This window comes from Marmota flaviventris, chromosome 16, assembly GCF_047511675.1.
Source record: "Marmota flaviventris isolate mMarFla1 chromosome 16, mMarFla1.hap1, whole genome shotgun sequence".
Lineage (NCBI taxonomy): Eukaryota > Metazoa > Chordata > Mammalia > Rodentia > Sciuridae > Marmota > Marmota flaviventris.
The window spans coordinates 26,758,010-26,777,818 of NC_092513.1; the positions used below are offsets into that span (position 1 = coordinate 26,758,010).

At 35.0% G+C, this 19,809-nt stretch overlaps 1 protein-coding gene across 5 annotated transcripts in view; it reads left to right on the forward strand.

The window, feature by feature from the left end:
* Positions 1-19,809, forward strand: part of Pias2 (protein inhibitor of activated STAT 2) — a 92,786-nt gene that overhangs the window by 13,268 nt on the left and 59,709 nt on the right. For 4 of the 5 annotated variants that reach the window (XR_011704809.1, XM_071602789.1, XM_071602790.1 and 1 more), the window contains exons 2-3: positions 1,990-2,097; positions 12,096-12,570. Coding sequence is in view for 4 of the 5 variants with exons in the window: in XM_071602789.1 (XP_071458890.1) it covers positions 1,990-2,097; positions 12,096-12,570 (583 nt within the window). In the remaining variant the exon portion in view is untranslated. The remainder of the gene's footprint in view (positions 1-1,989; positions 2,098-12,095; positions 12,571-19,809) is intronic. The other variant, XM_027935625.2, reaches the window with a different exon arrangement.

A 19,809-nucleotide genomic window follows, 5' to 3' on the forward strand; every position in this document is an offset into this window, starting at 1 on the left:
CTTTCCCTTGCACTTTTCTATTTTTTCCCTATGAATTCTTTTTTTTTTTTTTTAAAGAGAGAGTGAAAGAGGGAGAGACAGAGAATTTTTTAATATTTATTTTTTAGTTATCGGCAGACACAGCATCTTTGTTTTGTATGTGGTGCTGAGGATCGAACCCGGGCCGCACGCATGCCAGGCGAGTGTGCTACCGCTTGAGCCACATCCCCAGCCCCCATGAATTCTTATTTAAAAAATTTAATTTCCAAGCATAGGGAGTTCCTCTAGTGAATTGTTATTGATTTATGCACACAGCATTGTGGCCAGGCAGCATGGTCTGTATGATACCATTTCTTTGAAATCTGTTGAGACGATGTGGTTAATTTTTACAATTTTTTTTGTTTGTTTTTTTGATACCTGTATTGAACTCAGACACTTAACCACTGAGTTATATCCCCAGCCCATTTTTGTATTTTATTTAAAGACAGGGTCTCTCTGAGTTGCTTTTAGTGCCTTGCTAAGTTGCTGAGGCTGGCTTTGAACTCAGGCATGATCTTCCTGCCTCAGCCTCCTTAGTTGCTGGGATTATAGGCATGCTCCTCTGCGCCTGGCTAATTTATATAATTTTTGTCAGTATTTTAATTATGTTGCTAAAACCTTATGTCATTGTTTTTTAGAGTTATGTTCATTTTCTATTGTTTTACTCAGTTTTGTCTTATAGTTCTAGCAACAGATAAAAATGTTTTGTTATTAGAACATGAAAGTTTAAATCTATTCTATTTTCCTGCTGAATTGAAACATTTTTGTTGTTGTTGTTACTCGAGATTGGACCCAGGGTGCTTAACTGCTGAGCCACATCCCCAGCTCTTTTTAGTATTTTATTTGGAGATAGGGTCTGAGTTTCTTAGGGCCTTACTGAGTTGATGAGGCTGGCTTCGAATTCAGGATCCTACTGCCTCAGCCTCCCAAGCTGCTGGAATTATGAGTGTATGTGTCCCTATGCCCAGCCTGAAACTTTTACTCTATATACTAAATATGTACCTAGGAATGGCTTTGATTTAAATACTGGTGTTATTAATTAATATATCTAGATTATATGTCTTTTGGGCAGTTAATTTTGTCTGATTTTGAAAATTCTCTCTCTGTACATTTGTGTTATTTTGATCATATGTCTTGTGAATATCATGCTATTGAATTAAAAAAATTAACTGTCCAGATACTCTTGGTCTTTGTAATTTTAAATTATTTTATGAAGATAATTGTCAGTTCACTTACAGTTTCAAGAAATAGTAGAGGCATCCCATGTACTCTTTATCCAGTGTCCCTGGTTGGTGACATCTTGCAAAACTGCAGTACAGTGTTAAAAATCAGGATATTGGCACTGACAGGATGAAGATACTATTTTTTATCTGCTTAAGAATCCCTCATAGTATATTTTAGCCACCCTCAACCCCTACTTTCTGGGAAACATGAATCAATCTGTTCACTTCGGTGATTTTTGTCTTTTCAAGAATGTTACATAGGCTGGGTATGGTGGCCCATGCCCCAGTGACTTGAGAGGCTGAGGCAGGAGGATCACGAGTTCAAAGCCAGCCTCAGCTGGCTAGGGATGTGGCTTACTGGTTAAGCGCCCTTGAGTTCAATACCTGGACCAAAACAAACAAAAAGAATGTTACATAAATTGAATCATAGTATGTAGCCTTTTTGATTTCACTCTTTTCATTCAGCAGAATTCTCTGGAAATTCTTCTGGGCTGTTATGTGTAAAAGGTTGTCCCTTTTTATTGCTGAGTTGTATTCAGTGATATGAATTTACTACTATCCATTTGTTGTTGAAAGACATCTGAGTTTATAGTTTTTTGCTTAGTTATCAATAAAAGTTTTGTTCATAGGGTATTCTAATTTTTTCTTAAACTTTAATTTCTCTGGGATAAATGCCTACGAGTGCAATTACTGCATCTTCTGATTGTTTTATGTGTAGATTTTAAAGAACTTGCCAAATGTTTTCCAGAGTTGCTGTACCATTTTCATCCCTACCAGCAATATATGGAGTGATCCAGTTTCTCTACATCCTTGCCAGCATTTGGTGTTATCACTGTTTTTCATTTTAGCCATTCTGGTAGGTATCTAAGTGATAACTTAGTGAGGTTTTAATTTGCATTTCCCTAAAGGCTAATGATGTTAAACATTTTTTATTGTGCATATTTGCCATTTCCTATATCCCCATTGATGAAATGTCTCTGCATGTCTTTTGTCCTTTTAAAATATTTTTAATTTTTTTTTCTGTTGTATTCTGAGAATATCAATATATTCTAGATACTAGTCTTTGTCAAGTATGTAGTTTGCAAATGTCTTCTGAGCCTCTTGACTGCCTTTTCATTCTTTTAAAGGGGTCTTTTGCAGAGTACAAGTTTTAATTTTGATACAGTCCAATATATCTTTTTTCCCTGTTATTAATCATAGTGTCAAGTCGAAGAACTCTTAGAATAGACCTACATCTTAAAGATTTCCCATTAAAATTTTTTTTGTAGTTTTATTTTTACTTTTGTCTGCAATCCACTTAGAGTTAATTTTTTTAGAAGTTAGGAGACTTAGATGGTAGTTTGTTTTAAATCTATAGATGTTGTTTTTAGTATCATTTGTTGAAAGCCATCTTTATACATTTGATACCTTTGTCAAAATTATTTAGGCATATCTGAGTAGTTCTATTTCTGGACTTTCTATTTTGTTCCACTGAGCTATGTATCTGTCTTTTCCTTAATATTACACAGCCTGATTACTGTAGTTAAGTTACAGAATAATACATGGACTGGTCTCCCCACTGGGTCTTGGGGTTTAAGCCCAGCGCCTTGTGCCCTCTATCACTGAGCCACATCACTAGCACTTTTTTTTTTTTTAATATTAGTTGTTGATGGACCTTGATTTGTATGTGGTGCTGAGAATTGAACCTAGTGCCTCACACATGCTAAGCAAGTGCTCTACCACCGAACCGTAACCCTTGCCCCTCACCAGTACTTTTTTAAATTTTGAGACAGGGTCTTGTCAAGTCTTTGGGGGCCTCACTAAGTTGCTGAGGTTGGTCTCAAACTTGTGGTCCTTCTGCCTCAGTCTCCTAAGTCACTGGGATTGCCAGTGTTCACCACCATACCTAATTCTTACTGGGGTTTGGATAGGTACTATGTTAAACCTGTGTATCAATTTGGGGAGGACTGATATCTTAACTGTGTTAACTAATCATGAAATTATGTTTTTGCTTTCCCACAGCCTCTTGATATTGTCTTGAAATTTTTCTTAAATAAATTTTTTGGGGGGTTTAGGGGGAGGTACCGGGGAATGAACTGAGGGCCACTTAACCAGTCCAAGATGAAGAATCCATGTTTTTGGTTCTTAGATTTCTTTCACCAGTGTTTTGTAGTTTTTAGCATACAAGTTCGATACATATTTGTTAGATTTTTACATTATGTATTTTATTTTCTTTGGAGTGATTGTAAATGGGGTTATATTTTTAACTTGTTTTTTACTCATGTTCACTGTTTATAAAGATGTAATGATATAGTTGGTGTTTGTTTTGTGTTCTGTCACCTTGCTGAACTCACTTATTAGTTCTAGGAGTCATTTTATAGATTTGATGGGATTTTCTACATAGGCAGTCATGCCATCTGTAAATAGTTTTACTTTTTTCCTTTCCAACTTGTTGGACCTTTTATTTCCTTTTCTTATTTTACCAGAACTTTTAGCACTATATTGAATAAGTGCCTCATTCCCAACATTAATTATGGAGGGAAAGCAGTTAATTTCACCATTAACTGGTAGGAGAGCTAGGTTTGGGGTTTTTTTGTATTGTTTTGTTTTTTGGGTTAATACTGTTGATGAAGTTGAGGAAGTTCCCTTCTACTTCTATTTTTCTGAGAGTTTTTGATAATGAGTAGTTGCTGAATTTGTCAACTGCTTTTTTTTTTTTTTTTGCATTGATTGATTTGATCATAGAACTTCTCTTTTTTAGCTGTTAATATCATGTACTTTGTTGATTTCAAACAGTGAGCCAGTCTTTTCATCCCTGGCATAAACCCTTCTTGGTCACATGAATAATTCTTTTTAAACATTGCTGAATTTTATTTACTAATATTTTGTTAAGGGTTTAAGCATCTGTATTTATGAGGGATATTGATGAATAGTTTTATTTTTTTGTACTGTTTTCTTGCTTTGGTCTTAGGGTAATACTAGATCCACAAAATGAATTTGAAAGTGTTCTTTAGCTCTTTTTTTGTATTATTTATAGATATTATGTAGAACTAGGGTTCATTTTTTCTTTGATAGAATTCGTACAATCACTTGGGGGTGGGAATTTCTCATAGGGGTTTTAAAATTGTGAATTAAATTTCCTTAATTACAAGTTAGAAGTGTATTTAAAAGATCTGTTTTAAAAACTGAGTGTTTTGGTAGTTTGTGTTTTTCAGGGAATTGGTTCATTTTATCTGTATTGTCCATTTAAATGGGTATAGAGTTGTTCTTCATATTCCTGTATTATCTTTTTTTTAAATTTATTTTTTAGTTGTAGTTGGACACAATACCTTTATTTTACTTATTTATTTTTATGTGGTGCTGAGGATTGAGCCCAGCACCTCACATGTGCTAGGTGAGTGCTCTACCGCTAAGCCACGACCCCAGCCCCCTGTATTATCTTTTTGATGTTTGCTTTTCTGTAGATATTCCTAATCTTGTTCTTTTATTAGACAGTCTATTTCTTTTGATTTGTTGGGGTTATTAACTTATATGCATTTACTTTTACTCATTCATTTTATTTTGTGCTATCTTACTTTGTGTTTTGTCTTTGTTTTCACATGTATTGTTGTTTTTCTTTTCTTTCCTCATTGCCTTGCTTTTCCTGCTTTACTAGTGGTGAAATTATGTTTTTGCTTTCCCACAGCTTCTTGATTTTGTCTTGAAATTTCTCTTAATTTTTTTTCTGTAGGGGGAGATACCGGGAAATGAACTCAGGGGGCACTTAGCCACATTCCCAGCCCTTTTTATATTTTATTTAGAATGTGGGTCTTGCTAAGTGCTTAGGGCTCTTAAGTTGCTGAGGCTGGCTCTGAACTTGTGATCCTCCCAGCCTCTGAGATTACAGGCATGTACCACCACACCTCACTTCTCTTAAAATTTTGATGTATGTCAGTCTAAAATTTTCTTTTCTCACCTATAGAAACTGTTTACCACTCTACCAGTTTACATTGTTTCCTAGAATTTTCGTTCTTTCTGCAACCTCATTGTATTCTATTTTATACAATACTTGTTTAGGCTAAACGCTCTCCCAGGTTTGTCATTTTCTTTGCTCTTCATGGATCTTTCCCCTTCTGTACCTGCCCTAATCTTCACTTCCCAGGGCCTTAGACATGCTTGGTAGATGCTTTCCTGCTGAGCTATATTTGCTTCCCCATCATTCTGTTATCTTAGTATGCATTTTTCTTGCTTATTCTGGTTCAGCAATGGTGGGCTTTTTGTTTTACCTGCTGTGTGTTAGATGTGCTTTTCTCCTGGGAACTTTTGTATCAGCTCCGTCCTGTGCTTTGGAATGTTTTTCCTCAGGTATTCCATGGGCATTTTGTTAACTCTCTATTTACTCAATTACCTTTTCACTGTGATCTTTTTCCTGTTAAATTGCAAATTCTTTCTCTTTTGCTTCCCCTGCTTTATTCATTCATCACCACTTGCTCTATTTTATAAATATGTATATATAAATAATTTTATATATATATAATTATTCTAAGTTTGGCCTGTTATGCTCTCCAACATTCATTGAAATTTTACTGATTTTGTTTTTGTACTGGGGATGAACCCAGAGGTGTTTTGCCATTGAGCTACATCTGCAGTCCATTTTATATTCTATTTTGAGATAGGGTGTCGATAAATTGTTTAGGGCCTGCTAAATTGCTGAGACTGGACTCGAATTTGCAATCCTCCTGCCTTAGCCTCCCAAGTCTCTGGGATTATAGGCATACACCACCATGCCTGGCAATAAAATTGATTTTAAAATAATGTGATACCTCAGACAGTATTTAACAGAAGAATTTTGTTGGTTTAATGCTAATGATTCTAATTTTCAGTGGATTCTTTGTATTTCCAATGTAAAGAGTCCTATTGTTTGTAAATCTGAGTTTATAAACTTTTTATTGATTTGTTGTATTATTTTAGGATTTTTGGAATAATGTTGAGTGACAAAACAATGTACATTTTAAAGGCCTTGACTTTATGACAGTGTTTCTTTGGCAGGGAGGGATTGAACCAGGGGCACTTAACCACCGAGCCACATCCCCCAGCCCTTTTTAATTTTTTTTTTTTTTTAAAAGAGAGAGAGAGAGAGAGAGAGAGAGAGAGAGAGAGAGAGAATTTTAATATTTATTATTTTTTAGGTTTCTTTTTGGCGGACACAACATTTGTTTGTATGTGGTGCTGAGGATCGAACCCGGGCCGCACGCATGCCAGGCGAGCGCGCTACCGCTTGAGCCACATCCCCAGCCCCCTTTTTAATTTTTTATTTTGAAACAGTACCTTGCTAAATTGCTGAGACTGGCCTTGAACTCATAATCCTCCTGCCTGAGCCTAGAGTCTCTGGGATTATAGGCATTTGCCACCATGCCCAGCTAAATGTATCTTTTTTTTTTTTTGTACCTGGGATTGAACCCTGGGACGCTTAACCACTGAGTCACTTCCCCAGTCCTTTTTGTATTTTATTTAGAGACAGGGTCTCACCAAGTTTCTTGGAGCCTTGCTAAATTGCTGAGGCTGGCTTTGAACTCGCGATCCTCCTGCCTCAGCCTCCCAAGCTGCAGGGATTACAGGCATGTGCCATCACACCCATCTTAATGTTTCATTTTTAATTGGATATTTGCTATTGATTGATACCATTTATCATGTTAACAGTTTCCTGCTATAGCTGTTTGAGAGGTTTATTAGGAATGAATAAAATTTTATAAAATACCCTTCTAATATTTATCTAAATAATTCTGTGACTCTTTCTTGAATCAGTGCATCTTTTTGTTTGTTTCCCTAACATTGTCTAAGGATGATCAGTGAGCTTTTAAAAGTACTGTTATGAGTAAAGTTTATTATATATTTAATGTTTGAATCCAATGTAGTTATTGTTTTTTGTTGTTGTACTTGTTTGTTTTTGATGCATTTTTCAAATCTTGGGCTAGTGGGATCTCATTCTAGATGTTTTCTTTGTTCTGATGAGATCCCGGTAGTCTTGGATAAATTTCTTTTTTTCTGGTGTGATAAAATGGTTTAGGTTGATCTTGTATGCATTTCCTACCCCACATCTCTAATCCAGCATTTCCCCTAAGGAGCCTGGGTTCCTTTAATGGGAAATGCTACTTAAACCACAATCTTCCCACACCACTCACCACCTTTAAACAAACTGTCAATTTTTAAATTTAAGTCTAGACTACTTTGAGATTTATAGAAAAGCCTGGAATGTAGTACAGAGAGAGTCACTATATGACAGGTACCTAGTTTCCCCTGTTTAAGCAAACTTTTAATTATGGTTACATTCTTACATTTCCAGAGAGAATTCCTCATGTACTCAACACTGAACTTCAATAGTGATCAATTCCTCTTTTTTTCAATAGTGATCAATTCCTCTTTTTTTCATGTAGGTGTTTACCTACTTACTTTCTACAAATTAGTCAAAAGAAAATCTGATATTTTATACTACTTGACTTTAAGGATAGGAATTTTACCCTGTCCAGCTTGCTCTTGCTAGGCAAGTTCTCTGCCACTGACCTAAACCCGCTGCTCTGGGTAGAGATCATCTAAACCAAGTACTTTACTCAATTTATGTTAAATTGTTCATATATTCCTCAGATATACTGTATTGGTATACTTCAGAAAACATTGTTAATGTGTTAATATTGGTTTATAAATTATACCATATTCATAAATGAAGGTGTTTATTGTTTTAATATTGTAATAGAATAAGCAGTAGTTGTGTGATTTATCACCTTCCCTCCCCCCATATTATAGCAGTGTGTTAGTTAACTTTCCCTTGCTGTGATAAAATACGTGGGATAATCAGTTTATAAGGAGAAAATATTTATTTTGGTTCACAGTTTCTGAGGTTTCAGTCCATATTCACTTGGCCCCATTACTTTGGGCCCTTGGTTAGGCGGAACATTGTAGGGGGAGGGCACATTGTGGAACAGAGTTGTTTTATATATGGCAGACTGGGAGCTAAGAGAGGAAGGGGCCAGGGTTCCTTTATCCCCTTTGGGGGCCTGCTCCCAGTGACCTAATTTCTTTCTACTAAGTACCACCTCTTAAAGGTTTCATCACCTCTCACATGCTAGTGACCAGCCTCAATACATGGCCTGTGGGCGACATTTAAGATCCAAACCTAATAAGTGGACACTTTATGGTCTATTTTGGGAAATGAGAAAGAATAGTGCATTAGGTCCATTGTTTCATCAGGCTTTGCCTGAAATTTTGGTTGGATGAGGTAAACACCACTGCTGAAATTTTAATATCATCAGTTTGCATATTTTTGAAATTTGGTGTTCAATATTTTTCTCTTTGTCTTCTAACAAGTATTTTGTATTTTGACTCTTAGACTTGAATTCTGTTGGGCAGTTTAGGAAACAATTTCATAATTTTCTTGGAAACTGATAGAATTCATTCACTAAACTGCCTTGTTTGGTAGATGTGTTTGAATGTGTATCTCGGGGACAGATACTACTACATCTTTTTGACTTGGATGGAGTAATTTATAGTTTTTATAGTTCTCTAGGAAATTGCTTTTGGCTATGGCTTTAAGTTGTTAGGACATAGTTGCATAAAGTTCTCTTAAAGAAATTTTCGTAGTATTTGTGATCTTTATGAGCCTTTTCTTATTTTGAAGTCTGCATTTGTTAGCTTTCCCTTTTGGGGGCCTGATTTTTTTTTTTTTTTAATAGACTGCAGTTTGTTTTCTCGTTCATATTTTTTGCTTTATTTAATTCTTTACTTTTGTGGTTTGTTTTGTTGTTGGTTATTTGTTTTCTTGACTGTTATTTTTTTCTCTTTTTGGTACCTGGGATTGAACCCAGGGTGCTTAACCACTGAACCACATCCCCAGCCCTTTTAAAATATGTTATTTAGAGAAAGGGTCTCATTGAGTTGCTTAGGGCCTTGCTAAGTTGCTGAGACTGGCTTTGAACTTGTAATCCTCCTGCCTCCACCTCCGGGGCTGCCAGGTGTACACGTGTTAAATCTTTATTGTATAGTAAAAGAAGCATTTAGGAGATGTTCTCCAAGGTTTATAGATTTTTGAAAAGTAGTATGTTCTTTATTGTTTCTTTTAATAACTGAATTTTGGTTTTGATTTTGTTACACTGGAAGCTACTGTAATCATTGTAACATAGAGACTGATTTAAGGACCCTCAAGTAAAAGGGAACTTGATTATACGGAAAATATGATTTTATCAGTAATAAAAACCAAGAATTGGACCTCCTACACTCTCTGAAATGGCTAGTGATTAAAAATTGCCATATCATTTGATGACTTTTGCGTGGTCACTCATTTGACATGTTGACTATGTTAGTTTTGTCTTTATTTTTTCTTATATATAAAAATGTACTATTTTAACATAGCTAAAATATGTAATAATAATATGTTTTTTTCAGTTTCCCTTGGTAGCCTCTCCGGCATCCATATTATACATCACTGCAGATGGGATATTTGCAAAATAGTTGTATTGATTTTACCACTGTTTCTAACTTATTTCAAACTGTTTTTTTGTTTTTTCTATCTCATGTTTAAAGTTGAAGAGTAGTGTCAGGGAAATATTTTTATTCATTGATGACATGTAATTATTCTATTTTCCTGCTTAATGTGGGTTATTTTGTGTGTAAATATGCCTTCATGAATGTAATGTTTCAATTACATAATGTTCCAGTTTTAAGCATTTTTATAATTTTGTGTTTATCAAATATGGTAAAGAAACAGGGTTGATTATTATAAGTTTTAGTCTTAATTTACATTAGTTTTTTATTTAGAATTCAGATAATGTATCATGTGTGTGTACACTGAGCTTCTTGCGTGCTAAGCAGGCACAATGCCATTTTTTAAAAAAAATTTTTTAAATATTTTTTAGTTTTTCGGCGGACACAACATCTTTGTTTGTATGTGGTGTTGAAGATCGAACCCGGGCCGCATGCATAACAGGCGATCGCACTACCGCTTGAGCCACATCCCAGCCCCAAGCACAATGCCATTGAACTACACCCCAGCCCTGTGTCTCATGCCGTATTCCTCTGTAGAGTACATAGAAGTTGTTACTGAAGTATTGGAAATCATACTTTGAGAACATTTGAGAGATGGCAGAGTGGAGTAGAAAAAATTCACTTTAAAAAAAAATAGACTAAAGTTAATAGACATCAGAGATTAGTAGAAAATAGTAGCTGAAATCAGTTCTTGGTAGTACTTATAGCAGGTTAATTTCACCCCTCTATGGTTTTTAATGATCCTTCCTACTAAGCATACCCGTTCACTGGAGGAAGAATTTGAAGCTTGGTTCAGAGATTATGTAAGTGCTAAATAAAGGAGAGGAGGTTTTTATTGTTGCTTTAGTTAATTTGGTTGCAGTAGGGATTGAACCCAGGATCTTGCACGACAGGCAAGTATTCTACCACTCAGCTACATCCCCAGACCTTTTTATTTTTGAGACATGGTCTTGTTAAATAGCTAAATGGCCTTGACAAACTTGAGTTCCTTCTGCTTTAGCCTCCCAAGTAGCGAGGATTACAGGTATATGCTGTTGTAATTAAATGGAAATTGAAGACCAGAGAAATGAAATGTCTTTCCCAAGGTCCTAAGTCTTGGTGCCAGGGGTTGACCTACAGCTACTGACTTGCTGGACTGAAGTTTTCTATAGCGGTTCATTGACTCTCAAAACCATTATTTTTGATTGTGTTTTTGGCATTACTTTATCTTTGCAGCATTTTGTAAATGCAGAGACTTTTCATCTGCTGTTCAGAATCATGTGACATTATAAATCTTTTCCTTTGTGTACGTAATCTCCAATTATTTGAGGGGATAAGACCCCAAGTTGTCCAGAAAACGAATACCAGGCTGCTTAGGTTTGAGCCTCACTGATTAGGATGCGTGGAGAAACCTCAAGTCACAGTAAGAAAAGGGTCTTCTGTGAGTAGGTTTCTGAAAGAATTTTGGTCAGCTCCAGGTCTTCCTCTCTCTCACTAGATGGTGGATGTGTGATTTTGGTAAATCTGACCCATGTGGTTTACCTTTAAATTCAGAATCAACTCAAAAATCACAGTAGCAGAATTCATGAGGCAGCAGGTGGTTAAAAGTATTCATTAGATTTTGTTGAATAAATAGAAGGTGAGATGTAAAACAGGAACTGCCTTTATTTTATACCCAAAAATAAGTCAGTAGAGTGAGGTGGAGGGTAATCTTGTCCTTTAGTTGACTCTCCATTTTCAAAAGTATTTTTCTCATTTCAATATCCAGCTAGGATTTTTAATAATTTTGAAAGTTTGATTGCTAAATAAAATGGAAATGATTTTTAGCTTTAATATTTTAAAATATCAGTTTCTTATTATATTGTCTGTTCCCTAATATTTGAGTTGGGGTAAAATAAAAATTCATTGGGTTTTGGATCACAATTATATGACTTGATTTTATAAATTTACTAAGTAGCACCAGAAGTTACACATGTAACCACATATAATTTTTTGCTAGGTTAATTAGTGATAACTTTGTAACAACACAAATATTAGGCTTACTTTTGTAAAAGAACATTTCCATTGGTTATAGAATTCATAATAAAGCAAATATGGATTTAATTAGTTCATAATCAAATAACGAAGAGGTTAATAGACACTAGTAGATTAGATTACCAGAATTAAGAGTTTAACAAGGTATAATTCAATGATGTAATTTGAATCATTTTTATGGGAGATGGTTTTATGAATATTAGTGATTCTAAGTTGGTATGTGAAAAATGCTGATTACTAGCATGTGTCAATTGATAGAGGAAAAAATCAGATTTTATAGTATATTTTAGGTGGGGTTTTTATGTTTGGAGATGACTATTGGCTTATCTTTTTTCTCTTTCTTTTTAGAATATGGTTTCTAGTTTTAGGGTTTCTGAACTACAAGTGTTACTAGGCTTTGCTGGACGGAATAAAAGTGGACGCAAACATGACCTCCTAATGAGGGCACTGCATTTATTGAAGAGTGGCTGCAGCCCTGCGGTTCAGATTAAAATCCGAGAATTGTATAGACGTCGATATCCTCGGACTCTTGAAGGACTTTCTGATTTATCCACAATCAAATCATCGGTTTTTAATTTGGATGGTAGCTCATCACCTGTAGAACCTGACTTGGCTGTGGCTGGAATCCACTCATTGCCTTCCACTTCAGTTACACCTCACTCACCGTCCTCTCCTGTTGGTTCTGTGCTGCTTCAAGATACTAAGCCCACATTTGAGATGCAGCAACCATCTCCTCCGATTCCTCCTGTCCATCCTGATGTGCAGTTAAAAAACCTGCCCTTTTATGATGTCCTTGATGTTCTTATCAAGCCCACAAGTTTAGGTAAGTGTCTTTCTGGACAAGAAAGTAAACAAAACAAGAGGCCTTCAACTATTAATTGGTGATTTGTTGTTAGTATTACAAAATTGAGACATTAATGTCAAACGTTTAAATGTATGGGTAAAAAAAATATGGTAACATCGTATGATAAAAAAAAATATGGTAACTATAACTGAAATCTGACATAACTATTATTTTAGTGTTCTTGTTTCTTAATTTTTTTAATTGTGATAAACTACATATAAAATCTACAGTCTTGACCATTTGTAAATGTACAGTTTAGTTGTATTAAGTACATTAGTAATCTTGTGCAGCTATCACCAGCAACCATATTCAGTACACTTCAGCTTGTAAAACATAAAACTGTACTCATTAAATAATAACTCACCATTCCTCTTTCCCCAGCTCTTGGCAGCCACCATTCTGCTTTTTTCTGTTTTTTGGGGGGTGGGGTGGGGGGTGGGGTGGGGATTGAACCAGAGCCTTATGCTTGCTAACTACATGCTTTACCAATAAGCTATACCCTGAACCCCAGCCATTCTACTTTATCTCTGATTTTGACTAGTCACTTTATATAAATGGACTCCTGCAATATTTGTCTTCCTGTAACTAGCTTATTTCAGTTAATGTGTCCTCTGGGTTCTTCCATGTTGTAGTGTATGTCAGAATTTTCTTCCTTTTTAAGGCTAATACTATAACTTTTATTTTGTATTTTTTTGATACAGAGAATTAAACCCAGGGGCACTTAACCACTGAGCCACATTCCTAGTCCCCAGTCCTTTTTTTGGTGGGTGGTGGGTACCAGGGATTGAACACGGGGGCACTCAACCACCGAGCCAAATCCCCAGCCCTATTTTATTTAGAGATGGCATCTCACTGAGTTGCATCGCTTTTGCCATTGCTGAGGCTGGCTTTGAACTCGCGATCCTCCTGTCTCAGTTTCCCAAGCCACTGGAAACTACTGTGCCTGGCTCCTATTTATTTTTTATTTTGAGACAAGTCTAAGTGGCCTAGGACTTCACTAAATTGCTGAGAGGTTGATCTCAAACTTGGTATCCTCCTGCTTTAGCCTCTAGATTATAGGGATTATAGGTGTACACTACCACACCTGGCTATAGTACTATAACTTTTTAAATGCCCCACTTCATTACCTGCCACTCATTCTTACTGCTTTGAAACGACTACTTTAGTTGATGTTGTAATGTTCACTTCCATTACCACATTTTGCTTATCCACTAATGGATACTTCAGTTGCTTGTAATTTTGAACTATTGTGAATAATGCTTCTATGAATGTGAATTTATAAAAATAAAAATCTCTTTGAGACATTCCTTTAAATTGTCTGGTTATATACGCAAAAATAGAATTGCTGTATCACATGATAATTCTTTAATTTTTTGAGGAAATTGCCACACTATTTTACATAGCAGCTGCACCATTTTATATTCTACCACCAATGCACAGGGGTTTAGTCTACATCCTTGTTAACATTTCTTTTTCCTTTTTTTTTTTTTTTTTTAATAGTTGCCATCCTAAGCTGGCATCTTACATTTATTTGCATTTTTGTAATGATTATGATGTCAAGCTTCTTCATATGCTTATCTACCATTTGTAGTTTTTTGGAGAAATATCTTTTCAGGTCCTTTGCTCATTTTGAACTAGGTTGTTGTTTGTTTTTGAGTTTTAGGAGTTCTGTTTATATTCTGGATATATACAGATATCAGATATATGATTTGCAAATATTTTAACACATTCTGTGGATTACTGTTTTTTGTCTTTGATGCAAAATTTAAAACATTTTCATGATGTTCAATTCATCTACTTTTTATTTTGTTGCCTATGCCTTTCATGTCAGATCCAAGAAATCATTGCCAAATCTCATGTCTTGAAGATTTTGCCTTATGTTTTTCTCTGAAGTTTTATACCTTTAGGTTTTACTGGGCTGATTCATTTTGAGTTAATTTTTATATGTAACATTAGGTAAGGTCCACTTACTTTCTTCTGTGTGTGTATATTCAGTTTTCCCTCTCAATGAACTTGGCAGACTTGTCAAAATTTTTGACATAATGCAAAAAGCTTTATTTTTATTTATTTATTTTTCAGTTGTACCAGGTGTTAAACCCAGAGAGGCTTCATCACTGAGCTACATCCCCAACCCTTTTTATGTTTTTGTTTTTTTTTTTAATTTTGAAATGGGCTCTCACTAAATTGCTCAGTCTGGCTTTGAACTTGTAATCTTTCTCACTCAGCCTCCCAAATTGCTGGGATTACAGGCATGTGCCACCAGGCTTGGCATCAGATGTTTTATTTCTGGGTTTTGTATTCTGTTGGTCCAGGTGTCTGTCTTCATGTCAGTACTAAACTGTTTGTATTACTATAGCTTTACAGTAAGTTTTGAAATCATGAAGTGCTCTTTCAAGATTGCTTTGAGTATTCAGGGTTCCTTGATATGCTGAAAGCATTTTAGAACAGGTTTTTCTTTTTATGGAAAAATCTCACTGGGATTTTGAGATAGATTGCATTTGAATTGTGTTGGGTGGTATTGGAATCTTTATGATATTGTGTTCCAGTCCATGATTGTGGAGTGTGTTTTCATTTGTGTATATTACCTTTAGTTTCAGCATGGTTTGTGCTTTTTGTCATGTAAGTCTTTCACCTCTGTAGTATTATGAAGTATTTTTTCTAATGCAAATATAAATGGATTTTTTTTCATAACTTTCCTTTCATATTGCTCATTGTTAGAATATAGCAGTGTAATGATTTGTGTGTCGACTTTGTATATTGCTACTTTTCTGTATTTATTCTTGTAGCTTTTTAAAAATGTGTGTGGGTTTACTAAATAAAAGATAATATCAGTGAACAGAGATCATTTTGCTTCTTTCCAAATTGTATGCCTTTCATTTCTTTTTCTTGCCTAATTTCTCTGGCTAGAATTTCCTCATACATTCTTCTTATAGCTTAGGAGTCATTGTTCTGTGTAAATGAGAACAGATGTAGATCTCATGTCTGTGATTTTATGTTTTGATATGTTTACAAAAAACCAAGTTTCTTTTTAGTTTTAAACTGCTTTCCTAAAAAAAAAAAATGCCTTTTTCATAATTAATTTTTTCCCAAAGTAACACAGAGTTTGACAATAACTGCTCAGAAAATTTGAGGAATTTTATCATAGTTCTGAAAGTTGCTACACATGACTAACAATTTTTCCAGCTTATTGACTTCTATGTTTCCAGAGCATAATTTTAGTGTATAATGAAATTATTTATGTAGTCATTGGACTTATTGATGACATAAACTGGGAAAAAGCATTTTATGATTAATTTGGAAGATTGTTTTCTATCCTGGGATAACTTTTTAGTTTTAAATCATTTGAAAACTTAAATATGTCAGTGTGCTTTTTCCCCTTTTAGTAGTAGTATACAGGGTTTCTTGGTAGTGGTTACAATAGAAGGTATTTCAGAAACATATGATTCTCTGGAAAGAAGACTGGGGGATAAAAGAAGATGCAGCAGTGTCTTTTCTCTAATAGCTGTAATGGTGTTCTAAGAGGTGAACTCTGGAAAGACCTCATGCTTTTCTTTCTTTATTTTTTGGCATTGTTCAGAAATAGAAATAGGAATTTAAAATAATTTCTTATATTTATTATAGAATTTCTCTTTAATTAACCTCACTAAGGTTAAAGGAAAGTAGTAGACTGTATAAATTTAATAAAACATGCATTTTGGGCATATAGATAACTTTTTTGTTTGGCTTATGTAAAACAATGGCTGGGGATATTTTGTGTTGAAGAGTGGCTAAGAATACTCTACATTTTGCTTATAGTTAAACTTAGGATGCAAGAAATGCACACACACAACCTCCTGCCCCCCCAAAACCAAAACCTGTATGTTTTTTTATAATTCCTACCCAGCATTATTTTCTTACCTTATCTTCCCTAAAGAGACATTGAAGGGATTCTCTTAATTATAGTGTATCATTATGTCAGATTGATAAAAAAATGAGCAATTTTCTCTTAAGTTGGGTTTGGTGGTGCACACCTATGATCCCAGGTGCGTGGGAGGATCACCTGTACATGAGTTCCAGACCAGCCTGGGCAACATGGTGAGACCCTGTCTCAAGGGTTTAAAAAAATTATTATTTAGACTTTGAGGTAGACAGTTAAAATGTCAGTAAAATACCATGTGGTTTGTGTCATGGTTTGAATATGGGCAGCAAACACCCCCCACCCCCACCCCCCGTCCTTGGTAGTGTTCCTGTGCTGAAGGATTGTTCCTCAAGATGGTATTATGGACCTTTGGGAGCTGGGTCCTTAGGTCATAGTGGGTCATGCCCCAGAAGGGGGAGTCCAAGACTCATGCCATCCTCTTCCTGTTTTCTTTTCTGGCCATGAGGTGAGTACTTCACTCTCACTTCCAGTCTGCCCCACAACCCCCAGGCCCAAAACAACGGAGCCTATGATTTGTGGACTAAAGCCTTCAAAACTGTGAGCCAGGATAAATCTTTTTTCTTTGTAAGTTAATTATCAGGTATTTCATTATAATAACATGAAACGGATTCATAATTTGCCAAAGAAAAATTGAAAAATTTTCTAATGTTTCTAATGATAACATTTGATTGAATATTTTTAGTGGTGTTATAATTTCTGCAGCAGTTAACGTAAATTCAGAAGTTTCCTTAATTTTTAATAGTTTGGTTTTGTAGTTTTGAAAATACTTATGAAAATATTTAAACATTGTTATGAAATAACTTGTTGACATTTGGGAATGAGAATCAAGTCAAAAAAGATTCTCAGGTGCACGTTTCAAATCACATACTCCTTCTTTTGCAGTGCTGGTTGTTGATCCCAGGGCCTCCTGCAGAAAGTTTGTATTCTTGACATTCTCAGGCTGTACAGACTTGATTTATACACAGAGAATTAGTTCATTACTAGGATTTTGTTGTTTTGTGGTACCAGGAGTTGAGCGCAGGGCTCATGCATGCTACACAGGTGCTCTACATTGAGCCATATCCTCGACCCTTTTTATTTTTTATTGTTTTTTTGAGATGGGGTAAGCTAAGCTTCCCAGACGGGCCTCAAACTTACAATCCTCCTGCTTTAGGCTCTCAAGTTGCTGGAATTACAGACGTGCACTACTGTGCCATCTTTGTTTTTGTATATCAATTAAGGTGCTGTGCTTATCAGGGGCCAACTTAGCCAACTTAGCAAGACCCTTTCATTAAAAAAAATAAAACGGCAACAACAACAAAATACGAGTATATTCTCTTTAAGAATATACATTATTATATAGTTTTGCAGTTTGGAGTGATATATGTTCAAAATAGTAAAATTAAATAACCTGGCATTTAAAATGATGAATTGTGGTATCTAGAAAACATGGGTGTCTAGTATATTAAAGTTTTTTGTAGCCAGTTTTGCTATTAAGAAATGTTTAAGGGGCTGGGGTTGTGGCTCATTGGCAGAGCGCTCGCTTAGCACATGCAAGGCGCTGGGTTCGATCCTCAGCACTACATAAAAATAAATAAATAAAATGAAGGTATTGTGTCCAACTACAACTAAAAAATGTATTTAAAAAAGAGAAATGTTTAATTTTCTAATCAAAAAGCAAACTAACAAAAATCTTCTGTTTTTCTCCCTTAAGTAGCTATTTCTCATTTGCTCTCAGAGGCAGTCTTTTTCTCTTCAATTTTAATTTTTAAAGATAATTTAATATGAATCCTTTTTAAAAGTTTAGGTATATATTATCTAGACAAAAGAACAGATTTAAAACCTGTTAAATTGGAAGAAAATGTTTAAGGGCTGCATGACGGGAAATATTGTTGTGGCTATATTAGGAAAATAAAATCTACATTATGATAGGTTATTGAAAAAGGAAAGGATTTGAATAAGCTATATTTAATTCACATCCTTGAGTTATGATGGTTTTTCCCTCTGTGGGTTTTTTTTGTTTTGGTTTGGGTACTGGGGATTGAACCCAGTGGTGCTTAACCACTGAGCTTCATCTCCAGCCCTTTTTTGTATTTTATTTATAAACAGGGTCTCTCTGGGTTGCTTAGGGCCTCTGTAAATTGCTGAGGCTGGCTTTGAACTTGCAATCCTCCTGAGCTTCAGCCTCAGAAGCTGCTGGGATCCCTCTGTTTTTAATTAAAAGCATTCAAGAAGTTCATTGGATTAAACAAAGAGGAATGAAGGGAAGGGACGGGGATTGAGAACAGGAAAGACAGTAGAATGAACTGGACATAATTTTCCTATGTTCGTATAGAAATATACAATCAGTATAACACGCCACATCACGTACAACCACAAGAATGGGAAGTTATACTCCATGTATGTACAATATGTCAAAATAACTGTGCTGTTATAACTGTACTGTCATGTATATCTAAAAAGAACAAATTAAAAATGTGAGAAAAAAAATAAAACCATTCATGGGATCTTGCAGAATTGATTTTCCTGATCTCAAAGTTTAGAAAATAGAAAATAAATAGAATTGTATATCATGCATGCTCTACTTTATGTTCTGCTTTTCTTTCTCATGATCTGTATTACAATTACAATTCAGTTCATAGATTTACCTTATGGTAAGTTTAGCATGCTTTTGGCTGCTATTGTCATGAAATCTAAAAATTGTCAGCATCAATACAAATCAGGTTTTATTCACATGCACTATTTTTTGTTGTTGTAAATTCCTGGAGTCCAGTTATGATAGATGTATAGTGAAGAAATAGATCCATTTTTTTCATAGACCATGAGGTAATAATCTGGATTGAAAATTTGGTAGGAAAGAAATGATAGATAAAAAATAAGATAAAAATGATAGATAAAATGCATATTATTGAAAGGCACAATAAAGGTAATGTCTGTTCTGATATAAACTACTCACATTAAGTTGAAGGTTAACAAGTTGTATGTGTATGTGTCATGCTGACTGAAAACATTATGATTTCAAATGTTAAGTTTCTTGATTTGTGGGAATTTTTCTGGGTAGGTTAACTGTAGTCATCCAGATGGGGCCTCAACTACCGGCATATATCATGGGGAATTCACTGAGGATGTTGTGCCCAGCTTTGCAGGTGTAGATACGTAATTTTTTTTTGCTATTGTTATATCTTTATGTCTATAATGCCATTCCTTTTGCTTTAAATAGTTACAATATCTTTTTTAATTTTTAGAGGGGTTGAACTCCAGAGCACTCAACCGCTGAGCCACATCCCCAGCCCTATTTTGTGTTTTATTTAGAGACAGGG